The sequence below is a fragment of the Gordionus sp. m RMFG-2023 genome, chromosome 3, assembly GCF_954871325.1.
Source record: "Gordionus sp. m RMFG-2023 chromosome 3, tfGorSpeb1-WG-v2, whole genome shotgun sequence".
Classification (NCBI taxonomy): domain Eukaryota; kingdom Metazoa; phylum Nematomorpha; class Gordioida; order Chordodea; family Parachordodidae; genus Gordionus; species Gordionus sp. m RMFG-2023.
The window spans coordinates 40,544,829-40,571,787 of record NC_088777.1 but is presented as its reverse complement, the minus strand read 5'-3'; the positions used below and the strand labels follow the sequence as shown (position 1 = coordinate 40,571,787).

Here is a 26,959-nt window from a genome sequence, read left to right as displayed (position 1 = left end):
CGTCTAAAGAATAATAAATGATAAAAAAGGTTAATTAATCCATATATGCCTCAATTGAATAGTTTTTGAAAACTACATAATATAATATAATTCTTAGCAACTTACATTGACAAAAGGTCATGAAACTAATATAACTCCCTATTACCATTTTAGACAATGTTTTATAGAATGGACTAATAAGAAAAAATTTATAGACCATACCAAATCTACAATTCTTGAAGAAGAGAATATAAACGACCAATCCAAATCATAAAACTATATGATGTATGAGCTTCCTCTTAGATGACATGATGGAATCTAGATAAGTAATCGAGAAAATTATTGTATGATATTAAATTTCTAAAAGATTATCTACCATTTTCAATGTTATATAAACGACTACACAGTTGACCTATTGCTTACTGAAGTGTTTTATTAGATAAGTAAAATAGGTAAAGTAAGTAAAAATATTTAATACAAAATATCACGTATATATATATAATGAATTCAATCCTTCAGGTTATGTAATTTACAAACGAAACGTTAATATTATATTCAATTTAAATTCAATTTACAATTACATTTATATTACAGTTCTTCCCACTATAAATTGAATTCATCGTGATAACGTAGTGGGGGTTTCAACTATTTTTTCAAGAGTTGTATTCTCATGTTCTGCCTTTTCCACTTCTTCGGTCAACGTAACGGGTATTTCCTTCTCTTGTGTATGTGCATCCCTCAATTGACCTGCATGCTTGTTTTTAACGATCCCCTCTGATTCCACATCGTACAATATTGCGCTTTTTCGTTGTAACACTTTCCCTTCATGCCACCCTGCTGTCCTTTCGTTTGCTATCCAAACTTTTTGCTGCTCTTTAAACTCCCGAGGTTCAACACTTCTATCTTTGTAGTACTTTTGTTTCCATAGAGCGTTTTCCTTCCTTTCTCTCGTTGATAATTTCCACTGATCTAATGTCGTCCTAAGCGACCTTCCAAACATCCTCTCGGCAGGAGATTTACCAGTAGTTGCATTGGGAGTATTACGGTGAGTAATTAAAACATTCGCTAAATTTAACTGGTCCGGAGTCCCACACCTCCTTCCAGCATAGAAACGCGTCTTATCCGTATATATCGTTCAGCCAAACCATTCGATTTGGGGCTATAAGGGGCCGATCTAAAATGTTTTATATTGTTTTTAAAAAGAAACGTTTTGAATTCAGATCCAGTAAACTGAGTATCGTTATCTGAGACAATGTAGCGAGGTAACCCAAATCTAGCGAAATAATTACGCAGATTATTTATTACACTCGCCGAATTAATATGTGTTAAAATTGCAACTTCAACCCATTTGGTAAAAGCGTCTACGCAAATTAACCAATATTTTCCAGTTACGGGGCCTGTCAAATCAATGTGTAATCGTTCTCAAGGTCGGGTAGGAATGTTCCAATTGTATAATGGCACTTCTTTAGCTCCCGGCCTTCCTTCTTGACAACTCTTACAACATTTAACAAAGTATTCAACATCAGTATCGAGATTTGTCCAAAAAACGTAATATCTACACAATGATTTCATCCCTACTATCCCAGGATGTCCTCGATGAATCACATATAAAACCTCCTTTTTTAAAATATCTGGAATAATAATTCTATCATTATAAAATAATAATCCTTCTTCGAACGGAATATTATCTTTATCGAAATATATTTTTTTACAATCTTCGAATAATTATTTATATTATCAATATACCAATGATTTTTTATTAATTTAATAATCTCTTTTAGGTTTATATCATTGCTCGTTTCACTTACGACTTTACTGCGAGTGAAAGATAAATCTTCTATTAAATTAATTTTTAATCCTCTGATTTCTTCTTCGAATTTTTTTGTAACATCATTGGTTTTCGCTTTCTCTACCCCCAAACGGGACAGAGCATCGGCACATTTGTTATGATTACCTGGTCTATATATTATCTCATAATCATAATTTAATAGCTTAGTCGCCCACCGTATTAAACGGTTATTTGTTATTTTGTTAAGATCTCTTTTATCACCTAAAATATATTGTAATGGTTTATGATCAGTAATCAAGATAAAATGTCTTCCAAAAATATATTGATGAAGCTTCTCGATAGCGAACATGATCGTCGAAGCCTCCTGATCAATTGTGGCATAATTCTTTTCAGCCGCCGAAAGTGTCCTCGATGCGTAAGCAATCGGTTTCTCCTGGCCAGTAAGAAATCGGTGTGCAATAACAGCTCCTAGACCATCTTCGGAAGCGTCACAAGAAATCACGACAGGGATATCGGCTGAATAAGGGATTATTGTATCTTCTTTTGACAATATATTTTTAACTTTAGTAAATATTTCATTTTCTTTAGCTGACCAAAACCAATCAACATTTTTACTCGTTAGTCGGTGTAAAGGCGCACAAATAGAATGCAAATTTTTAATAAATGCCTCATGATAATTCACTATTCCAAGAAATGAACGTAGTTATTTAACATTGGAAGGTGTTTTAAAATTTTTTATAGCGCTAATCTTATCTTCTGTAGGGTGAATTCCGAAACTGTCAATAACATGACCTAAATAAGTGACTGACTTTTCTCCGATTTTAATTTTATCGGTCGTCGTGGTCAGTCCAAATCTTCTTAATACTTCTTCCAAATTAACTATGTGATCGGAATTATTCTTACCTGCAATAATTATGTCGTCTAAAAATACACTAACCATAGGAATTCCCTTTAATAGGTTTTTCATAAAGCGTTGGAATATTATCGGAGCGCTAGTCAAACCAAATGGAATTCTTTGGTATCGGTAATAACCGACATGTGTCGAAATTACTAAAAGGTCCCTACATTCTGGACTAACTCCGAATTGTAAAAATGCATCTCTTAAATCTATTGTTGAAAATATTTTACCACCCGCGATCTTATTTGTTAGGTCGACGAAAGTTGGTAGTAAATCGTTATCAATCGCTAGATATTTGTTGATTGTTAAACGAAAATCTCCGCATATCCGTACGGCACCGGATTTCTTTAAGATATTAACCGTTGGCGTAGCCCAAGTGATTGTAGTTATTGTTGGATCCACCTTCTCGATAATGCCTTAGTCTAAAAGTCTGTCCAACTCAGCTTCAATGGTTCGATGCGACGGAAAAGGAACTCTTCTTGCTGGTAATGCAATCGGTAACGTGTTCGGTTCTATTCGGATGACTGCCTTTTGCAGTTTGATTTCACCTAATTTTTTTTTAAAAACTTGAGGTAATCTTGAACATTCATATTTATTTTATTAATACGAACTTCTTCCGGTAGTTTTATATCAAATTCTCTAATGAAAGGCATCCCAAAAATAAGGGAATTCTCCCCTTTAACTACCCAAATAAGTAAAAATTTCGAAATATTTTTTACTTTGACTTCTACGGTACATTTACCTAGTACTTCGATTTGGATATGATTATATCCCACTAATTTATAAGCCGGTGATAGTTGTGGTCTGCCAATACGATTCCAGGTGACCTCATCAATCACACTACACGCGGCGCCGGTATCAAACTCCATAGCTAGCTGCAACCCATTTATCTTCGCATCGATGGTTGCTTTATTTGAAAATGACAGGCGAGGTGTCCGTGGCAGAATCATTTTATGGCATGGGTTCTACAATCTTTCGCTATGTGGTTTGCCTTACCGCAACTAAAGCATATCTTTCTTTTGAATAGAGTTAGGTTTGATACTAGGTCTATAATTATTATTAGGAATATAATTGTTACTAAAGTGTTTATTATTATTGAATCTATTGAAGTTTGTATAATTATTATTTCTAAAATAATTATTTTTCAAACCCTGTGTTGGCTTATTTTTAATTATTTTATTAACTTCAGTCTGGGTTTCATTTTCCAACGAAGACAGCGCGATCGCTAAACGCACGGTCTCTTCAAAAGTAATATTGCCTTCGATATACTTTGACCGAAGTTCTTTGTCCAACTCAGGTAAGCTTACTCCTAGGATAAATATATCTCTTAAAAGTTCATCAAAAGGCGGTTTAAAATTACAAAGAGAACAGACAGTTTTAACCCTAATTGAAAAGTCAATAATCGTCTCACTGCATCTTTTTAACGTAAAAATTTTTTTCCTATTTACGAAAATGCTCGAACTATCCTTGAACACCAAATTTAAGCTTTTTATTAAAGTATCATAATTTATCATCTCTAAATTTATTGGAAAGTGAAAGTTCTTAATTTTGATAAGATTGTCTGTTCCGATATAGGCTAAAAGCAGGTCTTTTTTTGTATTTAAATCTATATATAAATTAACTCCAAGTTAAATAAGTAGTCCTGAATATTTACTTTTTCTTTGACGAATTCTGGAATATGGAATTTAATAGGAATTACTTCCATTGAGTCTTTAACTTTAATAGGAACTACTTCCATTGTATCTTCAACTTTAATAGGAGCTACTTCCATTAAGTCTTTTACTTTAAATTTAATAAATCAAATAAATCTTCTCTAAAAAAATCGTCGCCAATGAAGTGTTTTATTAAATAAGTAAAATAGGTAAAGTAAGTAAAAGTATTTAATACAAAATATCACGTATATATATATAATGAATTCAATCCTTCAGGTTATGTAATTTACAAACGAAACGTTAATATTATATTCAATTTAAATTCAATTTACAATTACATTTATATTACACTTACCTAAAATGTGCGATCATACGCTCTCAGCAGCTGTAGTTCAATTACATAGCCACACAAATAATAGATGCTGGTTAATTTGCAGTCCTATCCATGACACTCACGATGGTAACCCATCACAATTTATTCTGTTAGATAAATTGATAAAACAAAAATATTAAAACCTTTAGAAGAAATTATGCAAATATATTGAAGCCTTGAGTTATTTACACGGCAAGGATGCCATATTAGAAATAAAACATTTTGTAACTACAAAATAAGAACCAGAGTGATATCATGAAAGCAATTAAGATATTTTATATTATTGTCGCACCATCTCTAGTTGGTATATTATATATTAAAATAATATTAGTTTCTAGTTTGTAATAATATCAAAAATATATTTGTATTAAAGATTTAACTCAAATCTATTTTTCGAAGAAGAAAAATATAGCTTTTCTAAAAACACGTAAAAAAAGAGAAGAAAACATATCTAATTTATTACATCTATTGTGGGATGAATAATAATACGTTTTATTTTAATTATATTTTAAATAAATAGATGGCGTTAAATATTTGTAAGCAAATTGTTATTTATATTTATTATCAAAAGCATTTATTAGTAAAATTTTAAAAATATTAACTGTAATATATTATATAACTCAGATACGTCTGTAAAAGTGGCATTTTACCTAATATTTTATAAAAAGATATATATAATAGAGGATTATAAACTATATGTCTACTTACTTTTTATAAATAAATATCGTGTATTTGGTTAACTGATAATGACATATTAACCAAATAAGAAATCCTTCTCTTATATTTTTCACAATTTCTTAACACCACACTATAGTAACGATGAAGAATTACAATATTGTCAATTTGGCTGAGGTTCAAGTAATTCTAAAATATTATGATTTGTAATTTGTTTTTCTTTAAAAAATAAATTATTTTTACGAATATACGGGCCAAGAAAATTAAAATTTTTTAAACAGTATATTTAATGATTGGATCCTCTTGGCTTTCCGGTCCAGGCTCCGCAATCATCCTCAAAGACTGATTTTTCGCCAATATTTTTTAATATATTAAATTGATTATTAATTACACTTTGTTATTTTTTACCCCATTGGGTATTAAATTCAATACTTTTATAGGATGTAAAAATTAAGACATTATTTCATCAGTTTAGAAATATTTACCAAAATTATTAAAACCATCTTCTGTCATAGAACTTTCTTGTAGCTTTAATGTCTAAAGCTATTTTAGACTGATAAAGTGCTATAGATGTCGAAGGCTGATTGGACAGAGAAAGTGGTATATATAAATTTTCGGCAAAATTTTTAGATATAGCTTCGATTGGATTTTTTAACTCTCCATACACAAAATTAGTAGGAGAAAATACACTAGAGGGAGAAGATGTTCTAGAGAGAGGAAATACTCTAGATGGAGAAGGTGTTCTACAAAGTGGATATACTCTAGATGGAGAAGGTGTTCTAGAACGTTTTTTCATTTTATGTTTATATGAGTAAGTTTACACAAAATGAGTCAAAAAAATAAAACATTTTTAAAATCCTGAAAATCTAAATATTTTTGACTAAACTGATAATTGACACCCTAACTCAAAAAATAATGACGGAAACTTAAATTTTTTTTCATTTTATGTTTATATGAGTAAGTTTACACAAAATGAGTCATAAAAATAAAACATTTTTAAAATCCTAAAAATCTAAATATTTTTGACTAAACTGAGAATTGACATCATAACTCAAAAAATAATGATGGAAACTTAAATTTTTTTTCATTTTATGTTTATATGAGTAAGTTTACACAAAATGAGTCAAAAAAATAAAACATTTTTAAAATCCCAAAAATCTAAATATTTTTGACTAAACTGAGAATTGACATCATAACTCAAAAAATAATGACGGAAATTTAAATTTTTTTTCATTTTATGTTTATATGAGAAAGTTTACACAAAATGAGTCATAAAAATAAAACATTTTTAAAATCCTAAAAATCTAAATATTTTTGACTAAACTGAGAATTCACATCATAACTCAAAAAATAATGATGGAAACTTAAATTTTTTTTCATTTTATGTTTATATGAGTAAGTTTACACAAAATGAGTCAAAAAATAAAACATTTTTAAAATCCCAAAAATCTAAATATTTTTGACTAAACTGAGAATTGACATCATAACTCAAAAAATAATGACGGAAACTTAAATTTTATTACATTTTATGTTTATATGAGTAAGTTTACACAAAATGAGTCAAAAAATAAAACATTTTTAAAATCCCAAAAATCTAAATATTTTTGACTAAACTGAGAATTGACATCATAACTCAAAAAATAATGATGAAAACTTAAATTTTTTTTTCATTTTATGATTATATAGCTTGTACCAAATAAATTAATCCAAAGTAAAGAATTATGCTCCTATTATTCATATTTTTTTTTAATTAAGAACTAAATTTTTAATATATAACGCCATCTAATGGAAATATATTTATGATTTTATAAATTTATTATGGATGTTATATTATCTATGTAACATATCTGTTCTATACATATTATAAATTTATGGACTACAATTTCCTCAATATTCTATTTTATTTATTTAGATAAAATTAATTTGGATAAATTTGATTTACAAAATAAAAACGTTTATTTTATTTTTATAAAATAAAATTGATTGGCTATAAAATAAACATATATTTTGCCTGTCCATTCGCAGTTTACCTGTCAATTCTCAGTTTAGTTACACCGTAAATTAATAAAGGAATTTATCTATGGTATATTCATTTCGCACAATCATAAATGAAGCCCAAAATTTGTATTAAAACTACTAGCAAATTGGTTTATTTATTTTATTTAAAAATATATTTAATTATAATTTTATAGCTGTACAAAAAAGTTCTGAATAAAAAAATTAAACAAAGTAATAAGTTTATTCAAAGTCCAGTTGTAGCAAATGAAAAGGTTATTATCTATTAAGGAACAGTTTTTAAAAAAATTATGTTTTATAAAGTAGGATTCTAAAATCACTTATTTAGAGAGCACCTTTAAAATTGATGACAAATTTGTAAATCATTTATTTTTGTTTTTATACATTTTCATTTTATAGTACAATAAAATCAATAAAAATATTAGAAAATCAAAGTTGAATAAACATGGATATATGAAGAATAAAGGCAAACATTTGGTGTGGGGGTAAATAAAATTAATTAATAAAAATTATTTTTAAGATTTGAGCCCAAACGAAAATCAGAATGTAAAAGTGCCATGTAAACAATTAAAGTTTCTTCATTGATTCTGGGCAAATTAAAAGGAGGGGTGATGAAGGGTAAATCTCCATGATGGCCTGATTTATTTTTTCAAGAAGGCATTAAAAATGCAAATTGGATTTTTTTTAAAAAAAAATAAATGATTATTTTAATTTGTTTAGATTTCAATTTTTTAAAATATATTAAATCATATTCTTTTCTTGTATGTTTATATTATTCATGTAATTCAATGCTCAACAGCTAATATTAACAATAGGGGTTTTTTTTATTTGGCCTAACTCATTCAAAAATTAAAAAACACATCCTATTATTGGTTCTAAAAAATTCAATAGAAAAAGGGCAAGGATGCCATTTTTATTATAGTTTAGTTAAATTGAATTTGTTTTCTATTTCTTTCAATGTCTTAAATATTATAATAATTTTTATTATATTAACATAGTATTTTAGATATTATTATTATTATGATATATGTATGTTCTTTTTATTGTTTTAAAATAAAAATATATAGCATTTTTAATTTGGATATATTTATTCATTACTAAATTTTATAATTTTCTGTTGTTTTTTTTTCAACTAGTAAATCATTTTACGAAATAATACTAAAGATTTTTAAGAAGTTAGATTTAAGTGTTTAATGTATATTATATGTTTTAAAATAGATATTTAAAATAATGACTTTAAAAATATAAATAAAAAAATGTATAAAATATTTTTTTAAAAAATAGCTTTAATCCAAAATCAGACATAAATAATAAGAGTATTTACATATAAAATAATAAATTAAGCTGCTTAAAAAGTGTAATAAAAACAAAAGATTTTTATGAAAGTTTGCATGTTTCCATGGGAAAGATGATTGGTAAGAAAATAAGCATGTTTGTAAATGTTTAAACCAGCAGATGCATTGATCAGAAAATAATTTTGAATTGGGATATGCTCTGAGCAATTAGTATGGGTGGAAATAAAAAATGGAATACATTACAATAGAAAATTTAGGAAAAAAATTATGTAAAATGAGCATTTTTAATAGGGCAGTGGTCATCATGACCAACTGAGTGAAAGGGTTGTATAGGTATAAGAAAAAAATATTGAGAAATTATTTAGGGTTGTCTTTTAATCCATAAAGAGATAAATTGGAAAAAGAAGGCGATAAATTGTTGGATATCATGACTGTTAAGTTTTATGACATCACTCATTAGAGTATGGGGGAGGGAACGAAGGTGGTCATAAGATTTGATGTGTTGGGTAGCTCTGAATTAGGATTAGTAGATATAGCTTTGACCATTGTCAATAGATGGAAGAATCCCTAAAAGTAGTAATATTAAAAAAATAAACGATGTGACACATGTCATAGAATCTACCTTTCTTTTAAAGTAATCGGGGATAGATGAGCCTTAAGGACTGGTGAGGTTAAGAATCCAAAATAAAAAGGCACACATTGAAATACACATGTCATCTCAATGTAAGCCAAAGGTATATCATATTACTATACAATAGTAAACATCGTCTAGGTTAATCAAACTTACAAATTATTATAAAAGATTAAATCCAAAAAAATTATTCTTTAATAATTAAAGTTAACGTAATGAAGTGGTAAGTAAAAAAACATTATCCACAAATAATCCTATCGTTTTGTAGGTTTTTTAAAAATCATTTATGCAAATATTAGCCAATAATAAGATCGAAAACAAGGCGGCATCATTACGTGTCCTTTTTCATAAACTAATCCGATGTCTTAAAATTGGCATAAACCCCTTAGCTATATACAAATATATAAAATAACCGCCTTTGGACAAAATGAAAGTGGTTACAGTTGCTCAGTGCCGAGACTTTTGGCGGCCGAGAGCAAAAAATAATTAGGTGGCGCCTTAAAAAAACAATCAACTAAGTTAATTTTAGAATTTTTCGCAATGAGAATTATTATATATTGCATCTCTCTTTACCGAGTAAACTAGCCGACACGATAGACTAATTGATTTTTGAAATGTTCTAGCATATAGAATGGCGCAGTCTACCATTGGTTTAATGGGAAATTATAATTCTCGATTTGTTGAGGACTCTTTCCTACTAAAAAAGATTCGCAAATTATCAGTTATCCACAATGACCATTCACCAATATCGTCCTGCTTTAGAAATTTGCACATCCCTGCCTCTAATATATTATTAAATACTTTCCAATGATATAACTAATTATTATAATGATTGGTCTGTTATAAATTTATTATCATAGCAATATAAATTTGTTGATAATCAGTAAATTTTAAGAGGAAATAGAATTACTCATCTTACTTTTGAGAATTATAGAGAATTTTCAAATCTATTTTTATAAATATATTATAATGATCGAGGCATTTGATCAAAAGCTATAAAATGTTGCTACAGCTGATTTCAATGTGAGGACGTTTTTTATGAATGATCGTCAATTTATAGTTATATATGTCATTGTTACTTTCACTTTTATTAAAACCGATTCCTCAAATTTAACAATGTGCCCTAGTTCCTCTAAATTTTAATAGACTGGTTCTGGTTTCTAGATTTGCCCTGTTCTATGTTCTGGTTCAAAATTCAGGAAAAACCCTGTATTTATTTTTTATAAAGAGAAATTATATTATAAAAAGGAAAAAAAATTACGCTGACGACAAAAATTTTCTTTCTTTTTAAAAGTAGTTCATATATCAAAAATCTTGTTTTTATTTCTAGCTATTTTTTACAGTTAATTTTGTTTTTCTTCAAAATAAGAAATTCTGGCAAATTAAATTTTATGTTTTTTTAATAGCATAAGATTTCTGATAAAATCTTGATACACTCCATTTTTCTACCAATTGGCTACCCTATCTATAACTTTAATATAGTTTTAATTATTTTTCTTTCAATATTTTTTGAGTAGAAGAGAAATAAATTTAAATATTTAGCAAGAAAGATTTCGGAGGAAGGAATTGCTCCATTCACCCACTTTTAAATACATCTATGGTAGACCTAACATAAGCATAAGTTATATAACCCCCGGTCATTTCATTTATCAAATGAACAATAAATTATTGAATTGTTTTTTTAGGTCTTGCTTAAAAATAAAGCTAAATCTGGAATATGATTTTTAGATAAAATGCCCTCTATGTCCAAGGGGTTTTAAATCATTAGAGAAAATGAAATTAATCTTTTTTTAACTGTAAGGTGTTCATGGGAAATTTTTTTAGAGGCTTATTAGAACTTGAAAATATTTTAAAAGAAATATCTTCAATTTTTTTCTTTTAAAAAAATATTATATTTTACCAAAAATTTTATATATTTTTAGATCTTCCTTATTTTAAAAAATAATTGATCGTTTTCATGAATTTTTTATATATTATAAAATATTTTTAATATCGAATTGAAAGATTTTATCTTGGGTTTCTCACAATTACCCTCAAAATTGGAGATTTAGATTTATATCCATGAAATCATAGGCCATTGAATTGGATGTAACATAGTTACCACATATATGCATAAAATGCAAAGTTGATTCCAAAGGGAGACATAATTTTAATTGTTTTATCGTCAAGGCAGACATGCAGCGATTAATTCAGTTATTAACCGTTCTCTTACGAGGACTTGAGTACCAAACAACCTGGAGCATGCTAATTTATCATAGATGATGGCCTAAGGCAGATAATTTAACTTCTGTACCCTTGGTCTTTGGATAAATCCTTAATTTGGGACATCACACGCGTCTCTTCATTTCCAAAAATGTAAATTCTGACCCGGTTGATATAGCCGAGAAAAAAAAATAATATTCAAAATTAACAAATTATGCTTTATTACCAATCGTTATCTTCTTCCCTTGGATATATGCCAAACAAAACTTTAAAATTTTTTAAATTATAGGCGGTAAAATAAGAGCCCTTACATCAGAACCCATAGAATATTATTTTTTAAAACAAAATATACAAATCACATTTTAAGATAGGGGAGACTGGGGTTACTCAAACCAATTTTTACAAAATTGGGTAGAGTTCCTAGTTTTTTTAGATAATATAAAAAACAATATAAGAATAGATACCTAAAACCATATTCTATAAAGGTGCTTTATAAAAATTTTTGAGAATATAACATTTTTTGAAATTTTATTTGTTTTATAAGTGAAAATTTTTTCCAAGCCCCAATAGCGGGGTTAGGCAAACCACCTCAAGAGGCTTCCTAAGCCATTGGTCTTTTTAGGCCATAATAAATTTAAATGCATTTTTATTTATTAATAATGATATGTCTAGAATAATTTTATTGTTCAAAATATCATAATACTTGTAAATTGAAACTAATTATATATAAAAATGGAAACTTAATTCACATTTGCCATATACCATGTGCTCATCCTTGGCACATTCTGCATTGGTATCTCTTAGCCGTTATGTTTAATATATTCCAGCTTACAACAAATACAAATATCTTGACGAATATATTTTTTTTCCTAATTTCTTTTTCCATCAATTTATTTTCTGTCTAGACTAATTTCATTTTATAGGGAGATGTTGTGAATATCTCGATCCCTCTTTTCACTTTATTTTTTGGGATTGGGATTAGGTGAGGATATTGATAAATTGCTGGATGGACTAGGAATATCATCTAAACGAACATGATGGAGCATCATTAAATATATCTAAGATTCTAATAATATTAATACCAAAGAAACTGAGCTTGATTCTAATATTGGTTTTTGGAAACTTATAGCACCTCAGTTTTTATAGAATGAGTTTTTATTATATTATAGTTTTATTAGAATAAGGTTATATACATTATAAATTAATATAATTATATCTTTAAATAAATATTTTCACTATTAAAATAAATAACAATTGATTTAATTAATTTTATTTAAAAGTATATCCCTCCTTTAGTATACTATATAGAAAAACATATTATATTATAATAATGTGTTATGCCCTTTAATTAATTAGTTATAGAATAACCAATTGATGGATATCAACAACTTAATAAAATTTTTTTTAAAATTATTTTAAATTTTATACCAAACCAAATCCCTTAATTTTTATTCATAATACTATATATTTTTAAATTTCATTAAGATTTAATGTAAAAATAAAAATAAATACAACAATGGACCAGAATAAAAAAATGTACAAGCTTAAAAGGTTTAGAAATTCAAATAACTTAGACCAGCTGTGCGCCAATTTAAGTATAAATCCAAATACTACTAATAGAAATTTTCAAAGAATGGACATGAAGGTGATATTGTTTAAATAATTTTATTGTTATAATACATTATATTAATATCATAATTTTTAAGCTCCCAAAGTTAAACAAAACACAAAATTTAATTAAAAGTTTCCGAAACGCCACAAGAGGCCTGAAAAACAAGTAAAATTTTGTTATATATAATAATTTAATGTTTTAAATAATATTAAACTATTTATAATTATCATGATGACCCTTCATCTGCTAAATATGGAGCCAAAATTTGGGATCAACCTACGTATATGGTTCCATGCAATAAGACTCTTCACGAACCAATAATGTTTGAACCTCCGAAAATGGAAGTCTTCTTAAATGCTAAAAAATACTACGAGATGACTGCTCGTTTATTCAAAATGTTTAATTTTGGAGATGAAGAAAATCAGAAAATATTCACATCCTTATACATATATTATACAAATTTATTAAAAAGCTTGAAAAAATGATATCATATCAAAGATTTATAAATTTTTAGCTTTGTATAGTTAGGAGTAGAAGATACTTTAGATATATATATTATATAGAATTGTTCAATTATTATGAATTAACTAATAAAAGTAGTAATTAATAGACTGACGCTAAATTTATTGAATTAAAATCTTGTGGTTTAATTTCTTATTAAAAAAAATAGCAAATTAAATAATTATATAGTAAATACTTTCTAAAACTTATCATTTTAATTAAAAATATATTAGTTTTTTTGTATTTTGATTATTTTAGTATAATGAGTCCAAATAATTAGATACCTGCAAACCCGGGAATGGCAAAAAAGTTATTATTTTAAAAATTAAAAATCCAGCTGGGGCAATTAATTTAAATTATATATATATATATTAATTAGATGAAAAATCATATAACGGAACATTTAATACATTTACCTAAATTTTAAAAATATTGAGACGGGCCTTATAATAATCAAAAATATAAATCCTAGTGGGTGTAAAAGGTTCCTAAAAAATTGATTGGGCTAAATAGTTTTTTTAAAAAAATTCTGGACTTTTGATGGTTTCTAATTGTTGTAAAATTCATAAGAGTGATATTAAGATGAATTGATAGTTATATTAAATAGGCTAAAGATTTATAAATAGGTATATATTTTTTAAGCTCAGGAGGGGGACATGAGCCTTCTAAATTAAAAAAAAAATTGATTTTCTTTACCAAATATTTTATATAAGGGGGCACGGCATACTTCTTCTAAAAAATTTGAATTTTTCCATATTGGTATTTTAGCATATTGTAATTTTTTTATCATGAAATAAATATTATAAAAAATCTTAACAATGTGTAATATATTAATGCAATTGTATTATCATTTATAATTCCAAAAACGAAAAACAGAGAATTTAATAGAAATTTGGAAATCATATTATATTAGTTTTAGTTAGCTAAGTTTATAACAACGATGAAAATAAACATTTTTTTAGCCAGATATGGTTAAATTGTTAAATTTTTACCTTATCTTATATTTCTGAGTTTTTCATATTATTTTCTTTTTAAAAATAGCATTAAAATTAAAATACAAATAAATACCAAAACTCAATTAATAAAACCATACATAATGCTTTTAATAAGGCTAAAATTCCCAACATCCTTGAACCTACCAACCTCTCATTACAAGACGGCCTTAGACCCGACGGCTTAACCTCTACCCCCTGGTCCAATGGGAAATTCCTTATTTGGGATGCAACCTGCTTATCATCTTTTCCTTCATCAATTAACACAAACCCTCTTACTTGTGGGGAAAATAAAAAAATTAATAAATATTCATAATTAAATAACTTTATATTTCAGCCAATAGTCATTTCAACTAACGGCAACTTTTCACAGTCTACATATATTTTTTGAAAAACTTTATCTCGAAAATTTTTTAGCATAACAAACGAAACCCGCGAATCTTTATTTCTTAAACAAAAACTTCAATTAGAAATTTTTAAACACAATTATACTTGCTTTTTAGGTACATTTTCATTATAAAAGCTCTTTTTAGAGCCTTCGATACTTTTAATATATATTTTTATTTAGTCATTTTATAAATTTTTACATTTTTATATAGTTGTTTTAATATTTTAGTGTTTTATCATTTCTTTTTAAAATTATATCGATATCAATTTTAATAAAATAAAATATTTCCTTTTACAACAAATAAAAAAAAACATATTAAATTTTATAAAGCATATAAGGTGGAAGAATGATTTTTTTAAAAAGAGAAAGAAATCTCTCATTGAGATCCGATGATACAAGATAGATTTGAAACACTGCAATTTTGATTGAATACAATATTTTAAAAGAAGATTTTTCACTAAAATTTAAAAAAAATAATACCCCAGGATGCCTAAGACCAATTGGTAGAAATAACTAGGAATAAACTATAAATATGAAAAGTCATAGATTTTATGGCAGACATAGGTCGCCGCTTAATCTATACCTGGTGGTCACCCTTATCTCCTCATCTAATGGCTTTTTTTTCGATATACTTTTAATACCCCTACCCCATCTCAATAATTTTACTTTTTTTTTGTTATATTTTAACTATATTTTAATTTTTCTATATATTACAATATAATGCGTAAACATACTAAATAATTCCCTTGCTTCTCTTAGGATTATACTTTTTTAGGTAGGGATTCAATACTAACAAATCTTAGACGACATAAATTGGATTCGTTTCCCGTAGCACATTTTTAGAACATTATGAGCCGTCCCAAGACAATAAATCCATTTTCTTGACTTATAATTATTGTCGACGCATTTCATGGTCCCTTTTTTATAATAAAAATCTGGAATCGAATTCGAACAAAGTGAAAATATAAATTAATCAAAATTTTTTAAAAACAGTGACAAGCACACGAAATGATGTAGTAAAAATGATTAAAATACAGAAAAGTTAAGAAAAACTACGTATTTTTATATTAAATTGTTTAAAATGTGAGGGAATAAATATATAGATGGATATTAGAATTTATTTAAAAAATAAAAATAATAAATGGTTTTTTAAAAAAAAAATTCAGAGAGACTGGGATGCTAGTCTGATCGCCCGTTCCGTTGAATACCTCATTTCGAACAGGCCCTTTGAGGACAATCCCAATAATTTAGTATTATATGCAAGCTCAGGTTACGAATGGTTTGAAGCCACCCCCAGTTCCAATCTTGGCCTCCTCTTGACTGGAGAACAGCTACGCATTTCCTTATCCGCCTTGGCTGTAACGCCGTGGTTCCCTCCATTTGCATCGACTGTGACCATCCTATCGAATCGAAATCTTACCATCCTTTGCACTGCAAGTTCTCTCATGGACGACAACCGCGTCATAAATCTGTCAACAATATCCTCCTAGCTGCTCTTAAAAAAGTGAATATTCCATCCACTCTCGAACCAGTGGGCCTCTCAAATGAAAACGTTATACGCCCCGATGGCATATCTCTCATTCCCTGGACTAATAGTCTCCCCCTAGCTTGGGACTATACCTGTGTCGATTTTGCTGCCAAGTCCAACCTCTCATTTTCTGCCATCGAAAAGACCGAAATCCTAAAAAAAAACAAATATGCTTGCCTCACTAATACCGTGTTTATCCCAATTATTACCAATACTCTTGGCATGTTCGGAAGTGATGCTCTCAATTTCATCAAAACTATAGGAAAAAAATGAGGCAGATCTCAGGGGACCCTAATGAAGGATTTTACCTTCGCCAGCTATTTCCCTGGAAATCTGCCGGTCCAATTTTTTAAGCATTCACTCTTCTCTAGGGTGATTTGTACCCTTTTTTTAAAAAAATTTTATTATTATTTTTTTATCTCATTTCTCTTTTATACATACATATTTTTTTAAATTCATTTTTAATATATTATTAGTTTTTATATATATATTTTAATTATAATTCGTAATTGTTAAATGTTAATCTATTTTTTTAAAAAAGAAAAGACCAAAGACAAAAATGAGAAAATCGGGTTAATTTTTATCTAAATAATAAAATACCTAAAAAATGAGTGGAAAAATATAAATTAACAAATTAAAAATAATTCATAAAATCATATTTAAAAAAAAATATTAGCTAAACCTCGAGGTAATTTGTTTAGTTTGGATATTAACTATTTAATTAACTCCTGTAGCTAGTTGTAAACTAGTTAAGCTACTAGCTAGTTTAACTAAATTGATAACTAGTGTGTAAACTAGCTAAACCTCTGTTATATATGAATAACGGTGGTGTTGTATGGACAAGAAAAAATGTTTTATTTATTATAAATTTTATCTAAAACTAAAAATGATACTAAAAATAAATATAAAATAAGGTATATATATATATGTATTATAAAAAACAATTTAAACGAAATACATAGTTAAAGGCTAACATGTTAATTTAAGTTAAACAAATTTAAAAAGTCAATCTCGATTAACATTCCCCTTCTTCTGAGAAGCCTGCCCTAATCTATCTGAGCTGTCATAGAAAGCTTGTTGTCCAAATGATTTATCATTTTGATTGTCAAGTTGTTGCATAAGTCGTCTTAATCGTTGGCTTGTTTAAATCGCAAGTTTCATATCTCACTGGTTATTATTATCAATTTTTTAAAATTGTTATTAACATTATTATTATCAAATAGGATTTTGGAATATATGAATTATTAGAGAATTGATCAAATTTGGATGTTAGAATAATAAAAGGATGATAAATCAACAAGATTGTTAGATAATATTTTTAGCGTTTTTATTTTTTATATGATATTTTTAACGTTTTTATTTTTATTTTGCGTTTTAGTATTTAATTTAATTTTTCGTGTTCTAGTAATTAATTTATTTTTAAATATTTTAAGTTATATAATCTTTTAGATAAACAGGTTTTTGTCTACTTCGTATCGGTTTAGGAGTCGGTGTTACAATATTTTTATCATTAGTTTTAATATTTTTGTCCACACTTCCGTCCTTCTTAGGAGAGTCGTGGTATGCAAATGTGTTATAGGATTCTCTCTTTCTTAATTGGTCCAGGTGTTTCCTTGTAATAACTTTTTCTGTATAAACCTGGAACATAGTGTCACTTTCCTTCAAGTTGATTGTCCCTTTGTCCCATTTGTCATTCCCTTGTACTTTATACCAAACAAAATCTCCTACGTTAAAGGTTCTATTTTGTGGTAAAGTAACGTTTATTTTGTTCTCCTTCTCCTCCAACGGTTTCAATAAGTCCCATTTAGCTCTAATATCACGATTGAACATTCTCTTAGAAGGTGTTGCTTCAATTTTATCATGGTTATGAATCCCCTTGGCGTCAATATCATGACCCAGGAACCTCACTTTGTTTTAAAAAAATTAACTTTTGGCGAAGTTAGGTACTAACCCGTACGATAATATTCTCTCAAACACCTTTTTGATGTTGTTTAAATGTGCTTCATCGTTATTTCCAATCTTTCATTTCACCGAAAATCTGATCCATGATTTGTTGGAATATAGCAGATGAAGTTTTCAACCCAAAAGGAAGTCTGGTAAATTGGTAGTATCCCTTATGTGTGGATATAGTCAAAAATTTTCTGCTATTTTTATCGATCGGAACTTGTAGAAAAGCATTTTTGAAATCGATTTTGGTAAATTTTTTTCTTTCTGAAAGTTTAGCTATAAGATCATTTATACGTGGAAGTGGATATCTAAAGTCTTCGTGAGCTGGGTTTATAGTGTCTTTAAAATCTGCGCAAAGCCTGATGCTCCCATCATCTTTGTATACAGCTGTTATAGGACTCGCCCATCGCACATCATTTACAGGCTCAATAATTTTTTCGTGTATCCATCTATTCAGTTCTTTGCCCACAAGATCAATCTTTGAATACGGTATACGTCTTGGTGGTATTATTTTAGGTTGGGCGTCACATCTTAAACGTAATTTGACATTTACTTTGTTAATTGGTTCGCTAGTCAATTTGGATTCACAATCTTTAATAAGTTTATTGATTTCGTCTTCATAATTGGTGTTGACATTTCCTATGAATTTATTTAAAATATTTTTAAACGCATTGATCCAGATTCTTCCTAATAACGCGTTCTTTCTCGACTCTACAACTACTGCTAGTAAATATTTAGTGATTCCTTCATAACTTACTTTAACTTGAGTTGTCCCGATGATTTTAATCAAGTTTCCGTCGTAGGCTGTTAGCCGCAAACTGGATTTTTTCATTTCTCTTATACCAATTTTTTTAGCCATATTATGAGGTATGATGGTATACTTTGATCCAGTGTCAACCTGCATAGTGTAACATTATTTAATTTCAAAGTAGTCATAAGAGCACTGTCATCACCTTTGTCTGTATTTTCAGCCAGGTTGTTGACATTGAAATCATTCTCATTATTGTCTTTGGCAGTGCCAACTTTATTTTCCCCAACTTCTTCAACGTTCATATTACAATTATTCGTATAAGTTTTTATCATACTGGATTTGTTTTCTTTGATTAAAATCCTTCCACCGATTACGATCATTATATTCGATTTGTTTTCTTTGGTTATCATTATTATGCCACCTGTTGTTTCCTTCATAATTATTTGAATTGTTGTTATAAGATCGGTAATTATTATGATATTGATCGTCGCATTGAATCTGCCTCCTCTGATTATAATTAAACCAGGCGTTGTTCCTACCATAGTTGTTGTTATAAGATTGATGATTATTATTATGAAAGTTTCTGTTGCTATTGTTATAACGATAATTGTAATTTTGATAGTTACTATCATTATACTGATTATTTCTATAGTTGTTATTATTATAATTGTTATTGTTTTTAACGTTACTAAAATTCCTATTCCTGTTGTCGTTAACATTACTAAAATTGTTATCACCATAATTTCTATTCCTACTGTCAAAATTTTGCCTCGAATAATGATTAGGTCTATTATAGTTACTATTAATCTCATTCCTATTAGAAGTACTTTGGATATCTAAATTCTTATCATTATTTCTATTATTGTCATTATTTTTATTAAATTTTTTATCCCTACTAAAAACATAATTAACATTGTCACTTTCTGATTTAATGTTAATACTATCTAATTTTTTCCTATTTCAATCATTTGGTCTAATGTGTAGTTAATATTTTTATTTAATTTATTTTTTATATTGTCATTTAAACTAGATGTTCTGAATTTTTCTTTTATGCGATCATCATTAATAAAATTACATTGTCTACTTAATTTAGACAGTCTAAAAAACCAATCCAAAAAAAATTTATTAACACCTTGTGAAGCAAGGTTAAACTTCTCAGTCAATATCCAAACATTAAAAATTTTAATTTTTTAATAATAATTTTATAATCTTTGATATCTTCCTTAGTACATAATGACTTAATTTTATCGTATAGGTCATCAGATAAATTGCTCATCAATGTTTCAATTTTTACTGAGTCGGATAAAATTGCATGAGAAATAATCGTCAAGTCTCTCCAAATATATGTCCGTCAAGCATGTCTCCAACTTTGGGAACTTAACTTCCATGTTGAAGGATATGCTAATTTTATCATCCATAATGCAGATTTTTATTTTAAAAATTTTATTTAAATTAGCAAAGATAAATATTGTCACTATTATGTATTCAATTTTTTTTTTATCCAAATTGCAAATTTTTATTTTAAGGCTTTATTTAAATTATCATAAAGATATATATTTTCACTATAAAGTCATATAATTATGTAACTTTTTTTTTATCCAAATTGAAAATTTTTATTTAAAACTTTATTTAAATTAACGTAAAGATATATATTGTCGTTGTAAATTCATATAAAAAAAATTTTTTTTTTACTTTGTGTGTGTCCTTTATATCGAATAATTTTTATAATTTATTACATAATTCCAAAAATTTTTTTTTATTTTTTATATTTATCGGCATATGCACAATATATATGAGATTTTTTTATATATCATTGCGCGTGAGTTACCATACAAAGCGGGGCACCATGTTAATATCAATAACGGTGGTGTTGTATGGACAAGAAAAAATGTTTTATTTATTATAAATTTTATCTAAAACTAAAAATGATACTAAAAATAAATATAAAATAAGGTGTATATATATATATATGTATTATAAAAAAAACAATTTAAACGAAATACATAGTTAAAAGCTAACATGTTTAAAATAAAAACAATTTAAGTTAAACAAATTTAAAAAGTCAATCTCTATTAACAACCTCTAACAGCTTGTAGACTAGCTAAGTTAACATATTAGCAGCAGAGTTGGCCAGTAACGCGAATACTTGTATTTAAAATACTAAATACATTTGTTTATTTGTATTTAGTATTTATTTGGATATTTTATAAAGTAATTAGTATTTGTATTTTTAATATTAAAAAATAAAAAGTATTTTGTATTAATACGATTTTCAGATGAATACAAATACTTTTTTATTTTAAATTGAATTATAAAATATAAAACCGACTTTATTTATTTTAATATTAAATTTCTGACCCGAATCAAAAATTAATTTTTTATATCCTATTTTATCTTAAAAATGAATATTACCCGAAATTAAAAACGAAATACATGTTTTTTCAAGGAAAGGATTATATGATAATTGAAGAAAAAGAGTTTCTATATTAAGCAGAGACCTGCATAAGTACCATTTGCGCGACCTGGGTCGGATTTTTTAAAAAAATCTCGGTCCGGACCGGGTTTTATATTTATAGGCCCAGCCCGGGTTTTGTATTTTCAGACCCGGCCCAGGTTTTATATTATCAGGCCCGGCCTGGATTTAAAAAAAAATATTATTATAATTATTTTTAATTTTTATAGCTAATAATGGCGATATAAATTTTTTGATTTAAAATTATACAGCCCGGCCGGGCTTTATTTAAAAAAATTAAAAAGACCTGCAAGTCTCTGATATTAAACGAATATTTTATAAGATATTTTTGCAGGGATTCTGTGGCAACGTTAACACTATTCTCTAAAAGTTATTTGCAAATTTTGGATGGAAATTTTTTCAAAATATCATAAAAATTTAATAATAAAGAGAAAGCTAAATATAATATTTGCTCAACTACAAATAAAACCAAAATCCTAAATGGAGAGATTGTATCCTCCAGCAATTAATTATTATGTTCTCTAAAACTGTGATATCAATTATTTATGTAATTATTACATAATTTATGTGATATGCAATTGCTGCATGCAACATTAAATTTATTCATAATGTTTGTATTACCACAGATATTCGATAATTTTAGAGAATAGTTAATAATAAAAATATTGTTTAAGTAAAAAAAAATGATAGTATTGCTAAAATCGACTTGCAAAAAGTATTCCCCAAAGTATTTATTTGTGCAAAAAGTTTTCATCAAGGTATTTGCACTTAATTTGTAGGTATTTAGTATTTAAAATACATCCTTTTAAAAAGTATTATATATATATTAAAATACTTCATATTTAGTATTTAAAATACATCTTTTTAAAAAGTCTTTTTATATATATTAAAATACTTTATTTCAAAATGTATTTGTATTTATGTTCAAATACATCTTTTAAAAAATTTGGCTAACCCAGATTAGCGATAACATATATGAATATAATTTACCTTCCCCTATCATGTAGATGCTGCCTTCAGGTCTAACCATAAGCTGACCCGGGTGAGTTGTCCGCACTTCATTAAAACCTGTTTCTCAAGATTTTACAAGGTTTCGGGATCGAATAAATTTTAAAAGTGGGTTCTAGTTCCTAGATTAGTCCCAAGTTAGGTTTTAAACTCGAGAAGGCATATAGAATTTTTTTTATAAAAAGACAGAAATTAAAATTTAATAAAAAAGGAGAGAGTTTTCTTCAAAACGAGAAATCGTAAATCAAGTTAATTTTCATAAACGTTTTGAATTGTTAGTATAGAACTCTAGCAATATCTTGATATTCTTCACTTTTCTACTAATTCATGTATATCTGTAGCGCATACAGAATTTTTTGCTTGAGAGGTGTAAATAATCTTTGTTATTTTTCTTTATTTTTTTTGAGTATAAAAGGAGATAAAAATAAAATTATTCCCTCCATCTCCTTACAAACATACATATTGTCAGTATAAAAAAAATATCCCCTGGCCTAAAGAAGTTATCGAATTGTTTTTTTTATTATGCAATAAATAATAAACGTCAATTGATTTAAAGAAATATATTTTAGATTGTCCCTCTCTTCTCTTGGCATACTTTATGGAAATAAAACCCATTATATTATAATGGTGTGTTATGGCCCTAGAATTAATTTGTAAAAGAATAATCAATTGATGGATATAAACAACTTCATTTATTTTTTAAATAAATAATTAAATTATTTTAATTTTTATACCAAGAAGATCCTTTATATTTTTATCATTATATTAAATATTTTAAAATTTGTTAAAATTAAATTTAAAATTAAATAAATAATGATGAAAAACCAGAATAAAAAAATGTACAAACTTAAAAGATTCAGAAAATCAGATAACCTAGACCAACTGTGCGCCAATTTAAGTATAAATCCAAATACTTCTAATATCCGAAATTTTCAAAGAATGGACATGAAGGTGATATAATTTAAATTTTATTGTTATAATACATTATATGCATATCATAATTTTTAGGCTCCCACAGTTAAAGAAAACACAAAACTTAATAAAAATTTTATTCCGAAACCCCAAAAGAGCCCTGAAAAAGAAGTAAAATTTAATTACAATAAATAATAATTTCATGTTTAATATTAGACAACTTATGATTCTCATGACGACCTTTCGTATGCTAAGTATGGAGCCAAGTTTTGGAATAAACCGACGTATATGGTTCCATATTGTTCTTGTTGCAATAAGCCTCTCCCCGAACCACTCATGTTTGAACCTCCGAAAATGGAAGTCTTTTTAAATGCTAAAAAATACTACCACATGGTTGCTCCTATGTTTAGAATGAATAACTTAGGAGATGAAGAAAATCAGAAAACATTTACATCATTATACATATATTATACAAATTTATTAGAAAGCTTGAAAAAATGATTTCATGTAAACAATTTATGATTTGTTAGCTTTGTTCATTTAAGAGTATAATATATTTTAGATAATATATATATATAGAATTGTTCAAATATTATTATTATTATACTAATAAAAGTAGTAATTAATAAACTGAGAATAAATTTATTGATTTAAAAATTTGTGGTTTAATTTCTTATAAAAGCATAACAAAAAATAACTATATAGTTTATACTTTTCTTAAACTTAGAATTTTTCACAATTTTCAAGCATTTCGATTATTTTCGCATGAGTTTAAATAATTATTTTAGAGACCTGCAAGTTAATAAAAATCCGACCGCGATTAATAAATTTATTGTTATATCAATTGGATATAAAATTATATAATGAGCATTTATTCTCTGACTGCTCATTTTTTTATATTCCCTTTGAAACAATTAACAAAATACAGCCAAGTTTTTTTAAATTCCAGGCCAGTTGTTAAATAGTTGAAAATATAAATCTAGGCTCCCCGTCACTAATAATCATATATATAAAAACATAAACCTATTAAACTCGGAAATAATCTTGTTTTTATTATCTGAAACACCGGAGCCGATATACTAAACCTAGGAAATCGTACATAATTTTTTTTGAAGTCCTAATGTTAATAATTTGTTTGTTTGAACACTTACCACAGTTGTAAGCACGTGTTAGAAGAAGCATATATACCCCCTTTCAAAATAGCTAACATCACTCCATTACCCATGGATTAAAAGTCTAAAATCCAGTCATAAGCGCTACCTCTCCTTTCTAGTTTATTACTGGGACCAGAAAAAAGCCCATTCACCAGAATCTACTGGATTCGTTAACCCAACAATTTCTTATCTACCTCATCTCGCCATTTAAACGGTACTCTTCTCACGGGGGAAATCTCAGTCTAAAATCCTTTTTTAATCTTATTTTACTTCAATATTTGAAACGTCCTAATTATTTATGAAACTTTTTTCGTATTTCCCTTGCATTTCAGTTTTGTTTACCTTTATTCCTATACTATTGTCAATCTTATATTTATATAATAAACTCCACTCAATTCCTTTTATTTTACCGAAGCAGGACAAACAAGCTCATCCCACTACTTTCCTCTCAACTATCTTTTTTCTATCGAGATCTTCCTTCATAATCCTCTTTTGAATTACAAGATACAGATGATCTCTTGTCTACTTGGAGGTGTGACATCTTATTCCTTTTCCTCCATTTTCATCTATTTACTTATATTCTCCTTTGAATCTTTATTATGAGTTCTTGTAAAGATTTTTACCAAATATTTCTAATTCTTGTAGCGAATCTCTATATTTCACCCAAATTCTTCCTTTAATTGTGATTCTATCATTTTGATGTATGTAGATTTTTTTCTCATGCCATAGTCATTTAATTCAGCCATGTTTATGATTCTAACCATGCCTCTGGTATCTAATAATATTTTTATTATTTTTACATCCAAATTGATAGTTATTTATGGTTATTTTTTATTTAATATCGTCATCAATTTGATAGTGTATTATATTTGTTATGTATTTTTGACTGAGAATTCCTTGATCAAAGCTTAGCCACTCCCATCCTCCTACCTTTCTTCCATCCTCTTCCCTATGATCATATCCTTTAAATACATTTGGAATTTTTGGAAAAATGTCCTAACTGCAGACATAGCAACTTACACTATCGTTACTCCTATAAATTTATGAGTCTTCATTTACCTCCTAATAAAGTTTAACACCAAAAATGAGTGAATCAATGCTAGAAAAATAAAATTTGCTGGATAAATAAATAATTTTTTTAGAATTATTATAGGAGTCATTTAAGAATTTTTTAAGCCTCCGAAATTAATTAGGAACAGTGACTATAAATATTGGCATTTGGTGTATGAATGAATCACTATAAAATAATTGGATCGAAAAAGAACTTTGTAAAGAAATTTTAATTTTTTAGGCATTTAAAATTTGATACATCTTATTTAAATAATATTAAAAATGGGAAAAAATATAATTAAGATGCATATTATAAATTTATAATAAAAAATTCAATTTTCTTTGGGATTGAGCTAATTTTTCAATGATTTTAGTAGTGCCTGTTGTCAACTATTCATGTATACTAAAAAGGGTTAGCACCCATTCCATTTATTTTCAGATATAGTTTTCTGTAAGATATTTTGTATCTTGTGCTAAATAACATTTTGACATTTTTAATAAGATACTAGTATTTGTATACAAGATTCTTTATTATAAAAAAGAACCTTGTATTTTTTTATTTTCTCGGTAAAAGACATAGATACCGATACTTTTCAATATTTATTTAAAAAAAGTTAAATATCACAGAATATAATATAATTTCTTCGTGGAATCTTATGATTTAAGTCAATTTTTAAAAATAGTTAACTCAATTTTTTATCCAGAAATATTACACAGGCTTGAAAATTTTGCCTATAGATGGCACAAAGGTTTGGACATCTATTAATAAAACCTCGAGGTTTAAGCATTATTATTTTGGCTATAATAGTGAGTTAGCCGTTAAAAATCAATTCAAATCGAGCAACGACACACTTCTCAGGTGTGTTTTTACTCTTGTTAAAGATGAAAGTGTCTTACATTGATTGATATACTTATAGATAGATTTTCTAAAAATATGTAATAAATCTTATATCTTAGGGGAATAGTCTAAAATATGTTTGAAATTATGCGAAGAAACTATAAAATTTTGAACATATTCAACCATATTTAATCTTTTATACCAAAGTTTACATTGAGCTAAATGCATTATGGGAAACTTTACATTATCACAATAAAACCTACCATATTTAATTTATTTCTCTATCAAGATTTGA

General features: G+C 27.1%; 1 protein-coding gene across 2 annotated transcripts; it reads left to right on the top strand.

The window, feature by feature from the left end:
* The first annotated feature begins 7,404 nt into the window (after nt 1-7,404).
* On the top strand, nt 7,405-8,452 carry LOC135926535 (uncharacterized). Of its 2 annotated transcripts, none has more exons than XM_065462444.1 (5): nt 7,405-7,513; nt 7,559-7,636; nt 7,689-7,739; nt 7,782-7,867; nt 7,910-8,452. In XM_065462444.1, the coding sequence occupies exons 1-5, from the start codon at nt 7,475-7,477 to the stop codon at nt 7,965-7,967; spliced, it is 312 nt and encodes a 103-aa protein (XP_065318516.1). In that variant the 5' UTR covers nt 7,405-7,474; the 3' UTR covers nt 7,968-8,452. The 2 variants fall into 2 exon arrangements, with proteins under 2 accessions (XP_065318516.1, XP_065318517.1); XM_065462445.1 differs by having other exon boundaries at nt 7,903-8,418.
* Nucleotides 8,453-26,959: the final 18,507 nt, after the last annotated feature.

Bases quoted from the DNA above. Each gene is read 5' to 3' on its own strand.
- LOC135926535 (XM_065462444.1), top strand. From the start codon at position 7,475: ATGAAGCCCAAAATTTGTATTAAAACTACTAGCAAATTG. The intron at 7,637-7,688 runs GTTATTATCTAT...TTTATAAAGTAG, and splicing joins CAGTTGTAGCAAATGAAAAG to GATTCTAAAATCACTTATTT. The intron at 7,868-7,909 runs GTAAATAAAATT...TTAAGATTTGAG, and splicing joins GGCAAACATTTGGTGTGGGG to CCCAAACGAAAATCAGAATG.